We start from the raw sequence: 17,047 nt of genomic DNA on the forward strand, positions 1-17,047 counted from the left end.
CTTGTAGTCCATCAAGGGATATTGGGTTATTGATATTCTTAAAATTGTTCATAGGGGATATCACCATAACTATAAATATATGCCCTGTACTCTGTTCCATAGAATCTGTGCCCTGTCTGTCTGTCTGTCTGTCTGTCTGTCTGTCTGTCTGTCTGTCTGTCTGTCTGTCTGTCTGTCTGTCTGTCTGTCTGTCTGTCTGTCTGTCTGTCTGTCTGTCTGTCTGTCTGTCTGTCTGTCTGTCTGTCTGTCTGTCTGTCAGCTAAGGACTGCACTGGCAGAACACAGTATGCAGGCAACAGTATGTAGGCAACAATAGGCATGCAACAGTATCTATTTCAACAGGTTCTATGGCACAGAGTATTCGTTTCAGGATATTATCAGGTGTGGCAGGTAGCCTAGTGTTTATAGCATTGGGCCAGTAACTGAAAGGTTGCTGGATCGAATCCCTTAGCTGACAAGGTAAAAATCTGTCATTCTACCCCTGCTGTCATTGTAAATAAGAATTTGTTCTTAACTGTCTTGCTTAGTTAAATAAAGGTACTAATAATTATGAATGTTGATGATTATATGACGCTCTCAATATGTCTCTACAGTACACCGCCATCAACCCAATCTCATAGCTCATCAACCCTCAGAATTCCATGGTGGCCATCTTGTGAATGCTCACACCTTCGGTGTCAGTATTTTAGGCATGGTCAGGGACCTCTACAAAACCTAATATGGGAATGGAATCCTCCCTCTCTCTGTCACCCATACCTTCTCCCCTCCCTGACACTAGGTATGTCTCTCTCTCTTCTCGCTCCGTAGCCATGGCATCCAACAGGTGGCCCTAAGATAGCCCCTCCCACGTGCCCACCCTTTTGCTATTTTCTAAACCCCCCCAAACCCCTCGTCAGAAAGACCCCCCCCTTCTACTTTCTCTCCCTACTTTTTCAGCGGTCAACTCTCCCTGGGTCTTCAGCCTGCTTCTCTCTCCCTCCAACTCACTCTCGTTATTGGAAGCACTCCCCTCCCTCACCCCTCTGGCCAGTAGCGTCTAAGCCCACGTGCCATTTTTTTTAAAGGGGGATTCAACACTCCGACCTGCTCTTCTCTGGCCGGCGTCGAAACGAAGTGGACCTTGTTCCTAGGTGTAGTGTTTTGTGTATTTTAGGAACAACGTAAAACATATATATATTTTTTTTACGAAACATTCAACAATTCATCCATTGACGTCTGAGTCGTGGGTGACTTGAGTGTCGGGAACCAACAATAACCTGGAACCATGAAGTGGGGTTGGGTGTTTCTGGGGGCCCTGCTCTCCTTGGGGTCCCTGTCCTGGGGGGAGAAGGGTCTGGAGATCCCTGAGTATGATGGGAAAGACCGCGTCCATGATCTCAACGCTAAGAATTACAAATCTGTGATGAAGAAGTACGATGTGATGGTGATCTACTACCATGCACATGTGGAGAACAACAAAAACGCCCAGAAAGCTTTTGAAATGGAGGAACTCGCCCTGGAGGTAGGTCCTATAAAGGGAATGAATGGAAAGATGGAGGGTGGGTGGATTGAGAGGATGAGTGAGGTAATGAGGGAACAGTTAAGAGTCTTTGAGATGGAGTTGGCCCTCAAGGTGTGTCCCAAGGAGCATGAATGATCGGAGGGATGAGGGGAATAAGGGTTGTAGAGGCACAGAGTGGATTGAGGGATGTGAGGATGAGGGAGATGGAGGACATGACCCTGTAGGTAGGTGTTGGGACAGCATAACGAAGTGGAGGGATGAGGGGAAAAGGGTATGGAGGGATGAAGGGTTGAGGGTGGAGGAATGAGGGAGATGCAGTAGATGGTCCCGGAGGTCGGTCCTAGAGAGGTGCAGAGAAGAAGTTGAAGGGTGGGAGAGTGGATGTAAGGGAGCCGAGGAATGAGAGAATGGAAGGAGGGGCAACAATGAGGGAGAGACACACAGCATCAGTGGAGCTGTAGGTACATCCCAGGAAGCCAGCATCATCAAGCCAGAAGATATTGAGGGAAGAGAGGAGGAGAGAGAGGGGAGACAAGATGGCAGGGGAGGAGACTAAATGCTGAGAGATGCTGAAAAAAACCACCTTAATAGCTGCGTCGATCAGTCTTTACCAAGTCTATTGTCTATCCCAAGTCATTCTAACCTGGTTAGACTTAGCCAGGATAGGGAGTGCTCCAAATGAGTGGACCTCAGTCCCGTCATGTTATTGGTTGTTGTTAACAGAGTTGAAGCTGGTCTGGTTTGCATTGCTGAGTCCTAAATACATCGGTTTTTGCTTTGGGCTTCTCTAGGTTATTTGGTCCTGGTTGATGGTGTCCAATCGGCTTCTGTGTGTATGCAAGTATAGTATGCGGCTACAGTGTACGAACGGCCAAACTGATGAATCGGTAATGGGTCGGAAATAGACTATGACATCATAACAACAACCGATATGTTCTTCTTCACACTGCCCTCCCTGCAAGTGCACAGCAGACCAGGCTAAACCTGGGGCTGTATGCATCAGTCATCTCAGAGTTGGAGTGCTGATCTAGGGTCAGTTTTTTAGATCCTATTCAATTACATGGACACGGGGGACCTGGGGCTGTATGTATCAATCGTCAGAGTAGGATTGCTAATCTAGGATCAGGAACCCCCCCATCCATTTACTATTATTCATTGTAATGAAAAGGAAAACACTGATCCTAGATCTGCACTCATACTCTGAGACTGACAGTGTCTTCTTCCAGGTCTAGAGTAGGGCTATCTGTAAACCACGACTCTAAATTGCTCTGGACAGGGGTGACGTGGTTAGGAAGAAGGCCTCTGGGGAGAGAGAGAGCATATCTCATACCTCTAACTGTAAGGTGGCAGGTAGCCTAGTGGTTAGAGTGTTGGGCCAGTAACCGAAAGGTTGGTGGCTCAAATCCCCAAGCTGTTAAGGTAAAAATAGCTGCCCATGAACAAGGCAGTTAACCTACTGTTCCTAGGCTGTCACTGTAAACAAGAATTTGTTCTTAACTGACTTGCCTGGTTTAAAAGATTAACGGCTCTTTATGTGCCATAACACACAATGCTTGGTCTCAGGTTAGTGTCTTAAATCATTATTTTTGTACCTATCACGCTTTGGATGTGATCGGTGGACTGGGTGAATGTGCCTGAGTTGAGCAGGTTTGCGAGTGTGAGGAGTTGTTGAGTAGCTAGACCCCTATTTTCATACTGCTGACTCCTAGCCAATCGGTAACTAGCTCTCAGGGGTCTAAAATACATACTGAAAATAGCAGGTCATTACTACCAAATGGGATTCATTCATTATTAAATGATGGACCCAATAGAAACATATGTTATTGGTTTTATTGCAGTGAAGACCCTACAATCTCAAGATATTGATCAGAGGAATGGTTTTGCATGGTGGTTTAGGTTGTGTGACATGCTCTGACACATTTCACAGCTGGGAACATTTCATATGTTTTCTCTTCGTCTGTGTGATGTCTTGTAATGCCATTAGACAGATGAGTAGCATAAGATGTGTAATCTAATGTTCTCTATCTAGCTCTAACTGTGTTGATCAGACTTCTGAAACTGCTGTCTCCTCATGAATATCCCAAAACCATAAAGAGTCTCAGCGTGGATACGATTGATTTAACCGTTAGATACAAATTACAGCAGTCTAGCCACATGGCATCATTTTTGTTGAGACTTGTTTCTTTCTTTAGATTGAGCTTTGTTGTTGAGGTTGTGACAGTGTCTGGATTCAAAAGCAGTGTTTATGTGAAAAGCTTATTGAATTGGTAGTCTAGAGGTTAACTGTTAAGACTGCTGAGTGAGAGATAAAGAGAGAGAGAACGAGAGACACACCAGAAACACTGACAGTTAAGACAGGTAGTGTGACTCTCCATGTGTACGAGATCGCAAATATGTCCTCTTGTGTCCATAGCAAATAGGACCCCTGGTTTTACTGCCGCCCGAGACTGAACCATCCTCGTCTAAGTGTGGCTGTCGCAGACGACACCTTCAGCATCTTCTTCTCAGAGAGATCAAAGGTCAAAATGCTAGCGAGAGTCATCCTGGTCTGTCACCCCTCTAACCCTGCTGGAGTCAGGTTATAGTGTATCTCTCTGGGTTGAAAAACAAGACCACTGAGAGGAAGATGCTATATCTATATGTGGTTGGGCGTATCGGTTTTGGGGTTTATGTGATGTTGAGGAGTATATGATGTTGCTTGAGGATGATTTGGGTGTGGGAGAGTATCAGTGCTCATATCTGTGCAGTTTGTGTTGATGGGGTGTGATTATAACAATCCTGATTGAGAAATGCTGATAGTGAGAGGGAGCGAGAGAGAAGAATAGAGAGAGTTCTTTGTTTTCAATGAAAGTACCAAACCTACTATAAATGGGTCCAGATTGCAGCTGTTTAGTCACTATGGAGATGTGTCTTAACTTGAGACAGTCAGTGACTGCTGCAGTAGGCCTAACAAGATTGACTCATGCTAGCTATAATTGCTGCACTGTAATAGGCTCAAACGCCAATGACTCATGCTAACAAAAGCTAGCATTTCTGCTCGAGCCATAACGACAGTGACTCATGCTAGCTAACATCGCTGCACCAGGCCTAACAACATCGACTCATGCTAGCTAACAATCACTCATGCTAGGAAAAGCTAGCATTGCTGCACTAGGCCTAACAACAGTGACTCATGCTAGCTAGCATTGCTGTACTTTACTAGGCTCTAACAACAATGACTAATGTAAGCTAAGCTAGCATTACTACCTTAAGTCATAGGGAACTGGTTGGCTCCATGGTGGATTCTATTGAGAATGTGCAGCAATGCTACACAATGTGTGGTACTGGTGAGCTAGCATTTCTACACTACATTATGCCTAGGGAAGTGGTAGCTATGTGGTATTCTATAGAGAATATATTTGTCAGTGACTCATGACAGCTTAGCACACTACACTATGGTGGATTCTGTGTAGTTGGGTAAAGATAAGACGAAATGCCACGTTGAGTCAACGTCGTCACATTGATTTATTTGGTTGAAATGACGTTGGAAACAACATTGATTCAACCAGTTTTTACCCAGTGGTTAGGTTAGGGGTAGCTGTACTTATATTTGTAACATTCTACCCTGAAAGTATCTATGTCTGCCTGTCAGGGTATTTTAACGGTGCAATATGTCTACTGGGTATACACATCCAAATCTCACAGGATTGCATCCAAAGTTAAAGACTTAATATGCTGAGTCCTCGCTAAGGCACCTAAGCATAGTAAAGTACCTAAGTAGCCTACAACATGGTTTTGCAGTGTACTTTCAGTTTCACTATGGGACTCTAAAGCCGTTATGTTGACCAGACCTCAGGGTTATACCCAAGAAGAAGAACATGAAGAATGTTGGTATACCAGACATCAGATAACTCTGCAACAAACTTTACAGTGACTTTTCAGTCGTTGTCTGACTAACGCTCCTTGGACCTACATAGCCAATATTGGGCACCATTGCTCTACCACTGTTTGCAGGGTAGGGACTGTGAGCTAGGTCTATACCATGTATCTTAGGTAGGGAGACAGAGAGTGGTCGAGGTCTGGTCAGTAAAGGAATACTGTAACCCAAAGCCTGAGGAGTGCCTTGATTTATGCATCTAGGAATGTACTCTAAGCAGAAAGGTCAAGGGTCAACATCATAGGCTGAATGGGATACTGGCTAAAGGGGGCAGCAGGACATCTGGTTCTTCATGTCATAGAAGGGGGACAGTGGGCAGTTAGGCTTTTATGGCTCAATGGCTTTGAAAAGAGGGGAATAGAGTGAACAAGAGATGCATCCACTGTAGTAAGGTCCACATGATACTGAAGTTTCCTTGGGTCAAGTTGGGTGTAGTTTTATCTCTTCTATGGGACAGGACTGACCTGGACTAACATGAAGTGGGACACTAAGGGACAGCGGGCAGCTATAGGTTTTATGAGTCTATGTCTTTGAAAAGATAAATGTACTTTATAGTTTGTATGAAAAGTAAATGGTACATGAGTTTACACGTGATACTGTATTTAACTTCGTCTCTGGTTTCAAACTGCAGTGTAGTTTTAACCCTCCTTTGGGACATGGATTGAGATATGGACTGAGATAGCCTGCAAACAGTGAGCTTACTGTCCCTACCCTATAAACAGTGGGCTCACAGTCCCTACCCTGTAAACAGTGAGCTTACTGTCCCTACCCTACCCTGTAAACAGTGAACTTACAGTCCCTACCCTGTAAACAGTGAACTTACAGTCCCTACCCTGTAAACAGTGAACTTACAGTCCCTACCCTGTAAACAGTGAACTTACAGTCCCTACCCTGTAAACAGTGAACTTACAGTCCCCACCCTATAAACAGTGAGTTCACAATCCCTACCCTATAAACAGTGAGTTCACAATCCCTACCCTGTAAACAGTGAACTTACAGTCCCTACCCTGTAAACAGTGAACTTACAGTCCCTACCCTGTAAACAGTGAGCTCACAGTCGCTACCCTGAAAACAGTGAGCTCACTGACGCTACCTGTAAACAGTGAGCTCACAGTCCCTACTCTGCAAACATTAGTAGAGTATTGCGGCATCAACAGGCTGCAGTGAGTGCAGGCTTTTGCTCCAGCACAGCGCAAACATATTTAGTTCAACTAATTATTGTCTAGATCAGTTGCACTAGTTGCACACACAGTGGACATCCATAGCCCTATCGGCCACCCATGGACAATACCACATTAGCTTGTTCGTCTACGCATCTTCCTTGCATGACTAGCCACATCTTCTACAGTACCTTGTGGAGTAGACGATCTCTGTAGTATTGAGTTGAAAGGTCAGACTGTCATCATGGCAACCGTGTCACTCTTCATGGGGGGTCATGCCATTTATGCAAAATAACATAATCACTGCTTGTTCATTAGGCAGCAGCGGGAACAACAAGAAGCTTCAGACTTTGATTACTGCAAGTTCTCACGAGAGTAACGATGTTATGCAAGCCTTACTGCTAGTAACTAAGAAATTTAAAAACGTTTTAGAGCTGAGTAGAACATTTGGGGATGATTAAAATGCTACAAAGGATGAAGCAGCCTATGGTTAAGTTGTGCAGTGTTCTTGTGTGTCATAGTTTTCATTTTCTATACTCTGTTCCTTGTTCTGAAATGTGATAATCAAACTATTCTTTCAGTCCTGCTCTCTATTTCCTGACTGTTACAGTCCATACATACCTTTCTTCTGATGACACTTTGGAATTAACAGATCAACAGCACAACGTGGACCAGGTCCAGATCATAAGCTTAGTTAATGAGTGAATGAATTAGGAGCTTGTTGAAAGGATTTTCCAAAGCCTGGCGACTCTGTGCCAGTCAGCCAGACTGGAGACCACAGCCAGCCAGCCAGCTAGAAGACCATAGCCTCTTTACCTCTGACCCTGACTGCAACAGACCCACTGGGCAAAAATTGGCTGAATCAACGTTGTTTCAATGCAATTTCAACAACAAAAAATCTATTTGATGACATTGAATCAACATGGAAAACTGATTGGATTTGCAAAAAGTCATCAACATAAGGGAATTTCATTTTTTTTTTACCCAACAAAAAAAAGACAAGTTGTTGTTGATTTCACTTTGAATTCACATTAGTTGACTCATCCAAATGTAAATCAAAACTAGACGTTGAAATGACGTCTGTGCCCAGTGGGCAGTGTCATCAGGCATGAACTGAGAGGGAAACGCTAGGCTATATCCTGTAGAGTTTATTCTGGTTATGACAAACTCCTGGTTCTAAAGATGGCCCTAGTCTTCGAGGAAATGGCGTGAGGAGAGGAAGCTATTTAAGTTATTGAGACACATCCAAGTTAGGAGGACACATTCCGTCATCATCTCACAGCTCCAATGGTTGGGGTATGATGTCACGGGGATTGAGGAATACACTCACACAGAGATTTCTTTCTTTTTCTCAGTGTGTGTGTGTGTGAGAGTGTGTTTGATTCACCCCCATGTGACAACATGTGACAGGAGGAAAACAACTTTATACATATCCTGTTATTTAGAATAAGCACAATCTAGAACTTCAACAACTACAGTTTCTCCTTGTGTGTGTGTTTTTGTGTATGTGTGTGTGTGTGTGAGACATCTCTTACCCAATGTTGATTCTACTGCGTTTCCACACCTTTCTAGGATATTAATAATTTCCAGACCTGAGTTCAAATACTATTCAAAATCAAAAACATTGAGAGTTTCCGGGACTATTCTATTGTTTCCTCTGCGACAGGCAAGCTCAATCATGTGCAGCTAAAGTAGTTGAAAAGATTTCAAATAGTATTTGAACCCAGGTCTAGAAATGTGTAATATACAGGAGAGGTATGGGAAAAGATATGGACAAATATGCTACCTTTGATGCTGTTACTGTGATATGAATGGGTATATGTAATGTACTGTACACCTTTCTGAGCAAGATGGACTCTGCACTAGAGACATTTATTGCACATCAATCATTCCGATGACTATGCATTTGCGTGGGTATATGTAATGTATACAGCATATGATGTCAGAGACATTTAATGTGATATGAATATACTTTTGCATGAGAGTCAGGCTGTGTCCAAAATATCTAGGATTAAGTAGGTACTGATCATGGCATAGGTTACTATGCCTGCGTTAACACAGGCAGCCCAATTCTGATATTATTTCTACCAATTGGTCTTTTGATCAATCACATCAGATCGTTTTACATCAGATCTTTTTTCAGAGCTGATCTGATTGGTCAAAAGACCAATTGATGAAAAATTAACATCATAATTGGGCGTCCTGTGTAAACGCAGCCTATGAGTCATAAAAAGATATGTGTGTATACTCTAACTCTGAACACGGCCCTAACAGTAGATATGCAGTTTGTCAGTTTGTTGATGGTATGAACGTCTGTAGATCATCTATGGGGGACTATCTAAATAAGTGTGACCTAAATAGGTTACATGGTATAGGAGGTTACTGTCAGTCATAGAACGATGTGTTTACTGTGCATTCCGTAAAGTATTCAGACCCCTTCACTTTTTCCATTTTGTTACGTTACAGACTTATTCTAAAATGTATTAAATTGTTTTTTTTTCAATCTACACATACTACCCCATAGTGACAAAGTGAAAACAGGTTTCTAGAAATGTATTTACTGAAATATTTACTGAAATATCACATTTTATCACACAATATCACACTTTACTCAGTACTTTATTGAATGACCTTTGGCAGCGATTACAACCTCGAGTCTTCTTGGTTATGACGCTACAAGCTTGGCACACCTGTATTTGGGGAGTTTCTTCCATTCTTCTCTACAAGGGCTCCAAAAGGGTTATTCGGCTGTCCCAACAGGATAACCCTTTTTGGTTCTAGGTAGAACCCTTTTTGGTTCTAGGTAGAACCCTTTTTGGTTCTAGGTAGAACCCTTTTTGGTTCCAGATAGAGCCCTCTAGGCTACACCCCAGTCCTAGCGATTTATTTGGTCATTGCTACAAAAAACAACAGGATATTGGTGTCAGGCCCTTACGCAGTATCCATCTTCTTCCATCCCAGCAACAGCCTGTTTTCCCCCTACACTACAGCACACAGCAGTTTTCTAACCTATCAGATAATCAGACTCCTATCCCCAGATTCTGGCAAAAAACACACACACACACGCACACGCGCACACACACACACACACACACACACACACACACACATACACACACACACACACACACAAACACACAAACACACACACACACACACACACACACACACACACACACACACACACACACACACACACACACACACACACACACACACATACACACACACACACACACACACACACACACACACACACACACACACACACACACACACACACACACACACACACACACACACACACACACAGACACACACACACACACACACACACTCACTGATTCTGCAGCGTTGGCTAACTGCAGCCTGTAGCAGACAGCTATGCGGGTTTGATACTGTACTTGTCAGCAAGTCCCCAAAGCCTTGCCAAAATAGTCCCTGTTGAAGCGGCCGGCCGGCTGCTTTCTCTCTGTCTATGTCGGGCTAAATTTACCCAATGACACTGACATTTCACCCTTTAACACTTCCCTCAGTCTAGCCAATCTAGTCTGTTTAGGCCCACGTATTTAAGCTAGGAAGTTCTTCTGAGTGGTCTTATATCAGAGATGATTTGGGTGCTTTTAGTTCTATTACATCCCCTTCTTGTTTCTCACTATTTCCTGTGTGGGTTTGCACTGAATCTGCCCCCTTCTGGAGATTACAGTATGGTACAGTTGATAGTTGTGACTACTAGGTTGCTGAGCTCTATAATTAACTTATGCTGTGTGCACTGGAATAGCGTTTCATTCTAGAATCATTCAGGAAATTTTTGGGCCTCATCATTGCTGTCTGAACATCATATGTAGAATCGGAGGTAGAATTCAGAAGAATGTGGGACATCAAAGCCTTGGAATCTCTTTAATGTCTCAAAGAGAATACATTCCTGTTATTGTGCTTCTATGCGGGTCTGTTTATTGTGCTTCTATGAGGTGGATGATCACTGTTGTGTTCCTTTGAGGTGGATTTGACCTCGTTGATGTTGTCGTTCCCAGATTTAGTCACAAGCGACAGGCAACGTGACACACTGTTGTTCCATTGTGTTTCTACTGGGAGGCTTAGAGAAGAGGCATACACACGTTGCTGTTGTGTTATAATAGTCTGTACTTCGTGTTTTGCCTAATGATTAATGAATGACCCTCCTCCCTCTCTGTAGGCGTACTGAATGTATTTGGAATGTATTTTTTATATCTTATTCATAGGAGAGGTAATGTTAGGGCCGGGAAAGCACACACACACACACACACACACACACACACACACACACACACTGAAAGACAGGGGAGTAAAAAGCCTGGTTAAAGTTTAAAGTTATTTTATTTCTTGCTTTATAGATCGGAACTAGAGGGAGAGGCAAAAGTGGGGAAGTTTACGTTGTCATGGTTTTCACTTGCTGTTGTCATTGTTACTCTGAAGTATAAACATATATAAACTCCTGTTTATTGGAGTATCATGTTGTAACATCTTGGGCCTAATATGTACACAGGATTGAGCACATTTTTTTAGATATACAGTATACTACTGTACCATGGCTACTAATAGGAGCTGTAGTTATACAGTTAGTAGTATTGTATTGTCGGTTAAGATCATGTGGTCAGGAAAAAACACCTAGTATTGTAGTATGGTTTACTGTGTGTTATTGTGCATCTTAGGCCTGTGTTCTGCCTCTTAAATACAGGCAGAATAGCCAGAATGAGGTACTCCAGGAGAATAGACTGTGTTTGATAAAGCTGTGCCACAAGGCCTCTCTTTGATAGATCTATCCTGCTTGGCTAACCAACCCCTGACGACTGCAGGGTGATGTGTGATGCGAGGAGGGTATTGGCTGGTTGGCTGGTTTGGTGTGTGACAAAGCTGCGATGGAGTTCATGTAGTGAGCATGAGTCACTCAACAATGGTGACAAACAGAGCTCCTTAACACTCCTCCAGACGCTGATCTTGGATCAGTTTTGCATTTTCCCCTCTAATGGTTCATCGTAGGATTGAGGGAGGGGAAGCTGACCTTAGATCTGTACCTAGAGGAACCTTAACCCCGGAGCCCTCCAGCAGATACTGTAGTTGTGTTCGTGTTAAGTCTGATATGATTTAGAATGGCTATTCAATGGCATGCAAAGCTAGGCTATTAAATGTGCATTCTGTAACTTTCGATTCATTTGATTCCCACAGTGGAATTAAACTTAAACTGTGACTAAAACTGACTTAAACTCTGGTTCAAACTGTGACTTAAAACTGACTTAAACTCTGATTCAAACTGTGACTTAAAATGGACTTAAACTCTGACTTAAACTCTGATTCAAACTGTGACTTAAAACAGACTTAAACTCTAACTTAAACTCTGATTCAAACTGTTACTTAAAACTGACTTAAACTTTGATTAAAATTGTGACAAAACTGCCACTCAAACTCTGACTTAATAAGTCACACCCACGTGTTGCCTTTAAACAAAGCTCTGCTGGCTCCTTTTGCTCAGCACGTTTAAATCTGTTGTTTGAATCTTTAATGCCCACCCAGTTATGTAACACGTCGCTGTAGGCTGCAGGGATGTGTTCAGCATCAAACATACTGTACACACACACACACACACACACACACACACACACACACACACACACACACACACACACACACACACACACACACACACACACACACACACACATACTCAGACACACACTGGTATTTTACAGCTACATCCATTACTTATTTACACTATAGCTGGGAGTCGATGGGATAGAATTGGAAGGCCTTGTTATTCTGCATCCCTGGGCTCTTAGGGATGTCCTGGTGTGTCCAGCACAGTGTTAATTTTGTCAACAAAAATTGTCACTAAAATATTTGTCAAGCACCTATTTTTCAGTGGCGAGACGACAACTGACTAAATAGACCCAGGAAAAACTATAACTAAAGATTTTTCATTTCAGTTGACTTAAACGAGACCAGACTAAATTATCTCTGTGACTAAAATTAGACTCCGGCTCCGCCTTCGATTTATACACATCGCCCAGGCGACTTGCTTGTTTCAACTTGGCTAAGCAGTCACCACCAGCCTTCTAGTTAGCTAACTTTTGCCTGGTTAAGAAACATAAGCTGCTTTACAAAATTAAAAACAATAGCAGCATTAAGTTTAATAGTAAAGCAACAATCTACTTTACCAATACTCTGTGACACCATCTGGGGATTCTCTCTCTCTCTCTGTCTTTCTGTCTCTCTGTCTCTCTCTCTCACTCATTCTCTCTCTGTCTCTCTGTCTCTCTGTCTCTCTCTCTCTCTCTCACTCATTCTATCTCTTTCTCTGCTTGTGTGTGTCTGTTTGTTTTCTATGTAATGTGTAATATCTATTTAGGTTGAATTATTAATTCACATGGCCAGATAATTCCTATATAATGTCATTATTCTTAAATATATGTCTGCTGTCTAGAAGAGTATAGAATGTTATACAGAAAAATATGTTGGTAGGACCAGGCTATGTATGGTTGTTCACGTGGAAGTCAGGGAATATGTTTACTTGGGTTATTGAGGCAATACAAATGTGACTGAAATGAAAGAGCATTTAGTTGACTAAAATTGCCCACTGTTTTCGTCATTTTGACAATAACTAGACTAAATCATTATTTAATGATATTTTAGTAAAAATGACTAAGACTAGAGACTAAATCTAAAAAAAGAGTGCCACACATACGCACACACACACACACACACACACACACACACACACACACACACACACACACACACACACACACACACACACACACACACACACACACACACACACACACACACACACACACACACACACACACACACACACACACACACACACGCGTGTCATGAGCGATTCACCACATCCCATGCTAGGATCGGTTCCTGCTGTGCTGTGACACGTTCTGTTTTTGCATCACTTTAGTTTTTATTCTGTTCTAGAAAAGTTTGTTTCCTGGTTTGAAAATGGGGAGAAAATCTCTCATTTAACAAAGCAGTCTTGCTATTGAGTTTCTTTGTGTATTAGCATACGGGGATTGAGTTGTGAACTCCTAACAGTTATTCAGTAGCTATGGGTAAAAATGTGACTCTTCGTTGTCCTGGGGTCTCATACAGACCTCAAATCTCTGCATCAAAACGAAGTGGTTTAATCATAACATTGGTGCAAGGAAAAAAATGGCTTTTGACACAAATGAGAAGTCGGTTGTGTTAGTAATTGTATCAGTTTGTGTTCTTCTTTCCTTCGGAATGGAGAGGTAGAAGGGATGGATGTAATAAGCATGCACACAGTCATAAACACAGCCTCCTTCCTCGCCCTACCTTATAACATCAGGACAACCACAATATACTGGCGCTGTTAAGACCAAAAAACGATGCTATAATAACATCATGGAGGCCGTCAGACGTCCAATGAGCCTCTCCACTCTGTGAGTGACTCACTCAAATCAGATGTGACGCATATACAGACATGTTGTGACTCATCAAACAACGAGCAGCGTTCAGCTCCCAGATCAGTTTTTCTTTACATCAAACGTCAGCCACACAGCAAGGTTGAAGATAAACGATTCAGCTCCCAGATCAGTTTCAGCAAGGTTGAGTTGACCTGCTAGAACTACCGCTTTACTTTAACAATGGAGCTATTTTAATTTATGGACATGACGTTAATGCACGATTTACAGGAAACTAGGGATGTACTACCTCTTTGTTTCCCATGTTTGCACTTAGACTGTCCTTCATTCACCCATAGAATATGAATGAGGATGCATCTAAGCATTGAAACAGAGGCTGACATTTCTTCACCCCATTGGTAGGATTGAGGGTTGGTTAATCTGATCCAAGATCTTAGGAGGAATTGTACCCCATCATTCATCAACATTATCAAATTGAGTGTGGGAAGTGCCCTCTACAAATGTATTATTATTATTACTGTTATTATTATTACTGTTATCATGATTCATGTTATTATTATTAATGTTCTTATTATGACAGTTTTTTTCGATTGCTAAACGACAGTGGGCACAACTGGAGTCACATGTGCAAAACTCTAACTACAGTCTGCACTACCAACAGTCACCTAAGCTAAACAGTTCACATCACCTGCAAAACTCATTCCAAGCAACACAACTCTTAACACATGGCTCAAAACACGCTCAGTGCAGCCAAACACTATGCACAACCCTCACTGAGATAACACACACTGTCACTCAGAACACACTGAGAGTAAAAACACTAGCATCACCAATACAGAAAATACTAACTTTTCATCTTTACAGTTTGAACCATTTCAGTGACTTCATACAAAGTCATATTTTCTTCAAAGAAAAGAGTGACATTCTTTCACATGATTTATTAAAAATGTTAAAACATAACAATTCTTTAGGGTAAATGAACATTTGCAGTTTGCTTCAATAGTCTGTAGTAATTTATGGCATTACAGTAATGAGAAAAAAGGTAGAAACTAAAAGTACATACTGTAATTCGAACAAATAATTGAGGGGCTAATCCTGCCTCTCTCTAGCATCAGGCCACAGGTTTTCTTCAACATCACATCTAATGTTTTCTCTTGCCATGCACCTGGGGAAGAACCTTCTGGATTGCCTTCTCCATCCCTGGCAGTCCTCTGGACTCGTGTCCTCACATCCGGCACGCATGGCTTCCAAAAGAGACATTTGGTCATGTGGGTGGTGACCAAACACTTTCCACCTCCAGGCAGAGAAACACTCCTTTATTGAGTTGAGGAAGGGTGAATATGCAGGCAGGTACAAAACCATAAATCTGTGATGTGCTGCAAACCAATCTGTGACAGCTGCAGAGTGGTGAAAAGCAACGTTATCGCAAACTATGACAAAAACTTGGGGGTTTCTTACTGGCTCCCCCTGTTCTGCTGGCACTAGCTGAGCATAGAGCTGTTCTAGGAAAGCTATACGCCTTTCTGTGTTGTATGGGCCAATGAGTGGTGTGTTGAGAAGCAAACCATCATTGGCCATTGCAGCACACATGGTGATATTTCCCCCCCTTTGGCCTGGAACCTCCACAGTGGCCCTTTGACCTATAACATTCCTTCCTCTGCGCCGTGTTTTGGCAAGGTTAAATCCAGCTTCATCGATAAATACAAATGAATGTGGTCTTTCCAGTGCTTCCACCTCCATTACTCTCTGAAAAACAGTAAGTGCACAGTTTTACTGTAGAAATGCTAGTGTTTTTTTTTACTGTAAATATTTTGTATAGCTGTGTACGTAACCTCAGACGTCTTACCTGGACATATTGGTATCTTTGCTCTCTTACCCGTTCACTGTTTCTCTCGAACGGTACAGTGTATAACTGTTTCATTGTAACTTGGTGTTTCTTTAGGACTCGAGCAATAGTTGTTGTGCTGACAGAATTAACATTTTCAAATATATCATTATCAGCCAGCACTCTATCTTGAATCTCCCGCAGTTTTATTGCATTGTTGACAACAACCATGTCAACAATAGCATTTTCCTGCGCATCTGAAAATATTTTTCCTCTTCACCCTGTTGGGGGCAGCCTTTGGGTCCTGTTGTAAAAATATATTTTACAGTCAAACTTACTGTAATATATATCTGTGTAAATATTCTAAAATTGCAATACAAAATAGATTCCTGTAATGTTTTCATTTACTGTAAGGATGTAACTCTCACCTGTTTGCATGATGGAAAATTCGCATTACAGATGCCACTGTGGATCTTTGCAGATTGGGTTGCACCCTCAACCCTGCCTCTCTCAATGAGAGACCATGGTTCACGACATGGTCTATAAGTGTAGCCCTTATTTCATCTGAAATAACAGCTCTTTGTCTTCTTTGTCTTCCTCCACGCATCCGCCCTCTCCCTGCCACCCTTCTCCCTCCACGAACCCATCTTCCTTGTTCCATTTCCAAAATGAGTCTTTCTGAGCTCTACCTATATATACTGTAATATGTGTGTGCGTTCACTAACAAGTCTAAAACAAGACACCTGCTTAGCCTTTCAGGTGAAATTGCAATCAGCAGTGTTTGAAAGGCACAAGGCTGCAATCTATTTCGTTTTGAATGTGTGGTTCACAGTTTTGACAGCAGTGTGTTAGCATTTGAACAAAGTGCTGTAAATCCACAGTGTTGTGCAGGTTGTGGTTAAAGTCATGGGATAAGTGTGTAGAGTTTTGAAAACTGTGTTCAAGCAATGAAAAACGAACTAGAGTTTGGTCCACATGAACTGCTGCTGTGCAGACTGTAGTTAGAGTTTTGCACATGTGACTCCAGTTGTGTCCACTGTCGTTTAGCAATCGAAAAAAACTGTAATGTTATTATTATTACTGGTATTATCATTATTACTGGTATTATCATTATTACTGGTATTATTATAACTGGTATTATCATTATTACTGGTATTAATATTACAAGTATTATTATAACTGGTATTATCATTATTACTGGTATTATTATTACAA

General features: G+C 42.1%; 1 protein-coding gene across 2 annotated transcripts in view; it reads left to right on the top strand.

Moving 5' to 3' along the window:
• The first annotated feature begins 931 nt into the window (after positions 1-931).
• LOC109906348 (calsequestrin-1-like) overlaps positions 932-17,047 on the top strand; it is a 32,790-nt gene continuing 16,674 nt past the window's right edge. Inside the window, exon 1 of one of the 2 annotated variants that reach the window (XM_020504012.2) lies at positions 932-1,501. In XM_020504012.2, coding sequence (XP_020359601.1) covers positions 1,265-1,501 — 237 coding nt within the window. In that variant the 5' untranslated portion in view covers positions 932-1,264. The remainder of the gene's footprint in view (positions 1,502-17,047) is intronic. The other variant, XM_020504011.2, reaches the window with a different exon arrangement.

Source organism: Oncorhynchus kisutch, linkage group LG16 (genome assembly GCF_002021735.2).
Source record: "Oncorhynchus kisutch isolate 150728-3 linkage group LG16, Okis_V2, whole genome shotgun sequence".
Classification (NCBI taxonomy): domain Eukaryota; kingdom Metazoa; phylum Chordata; class Actinopteri; order Salmoniformes; family Salmonidae; genus Oncorhynchus; species Oncorhynchus kisutch.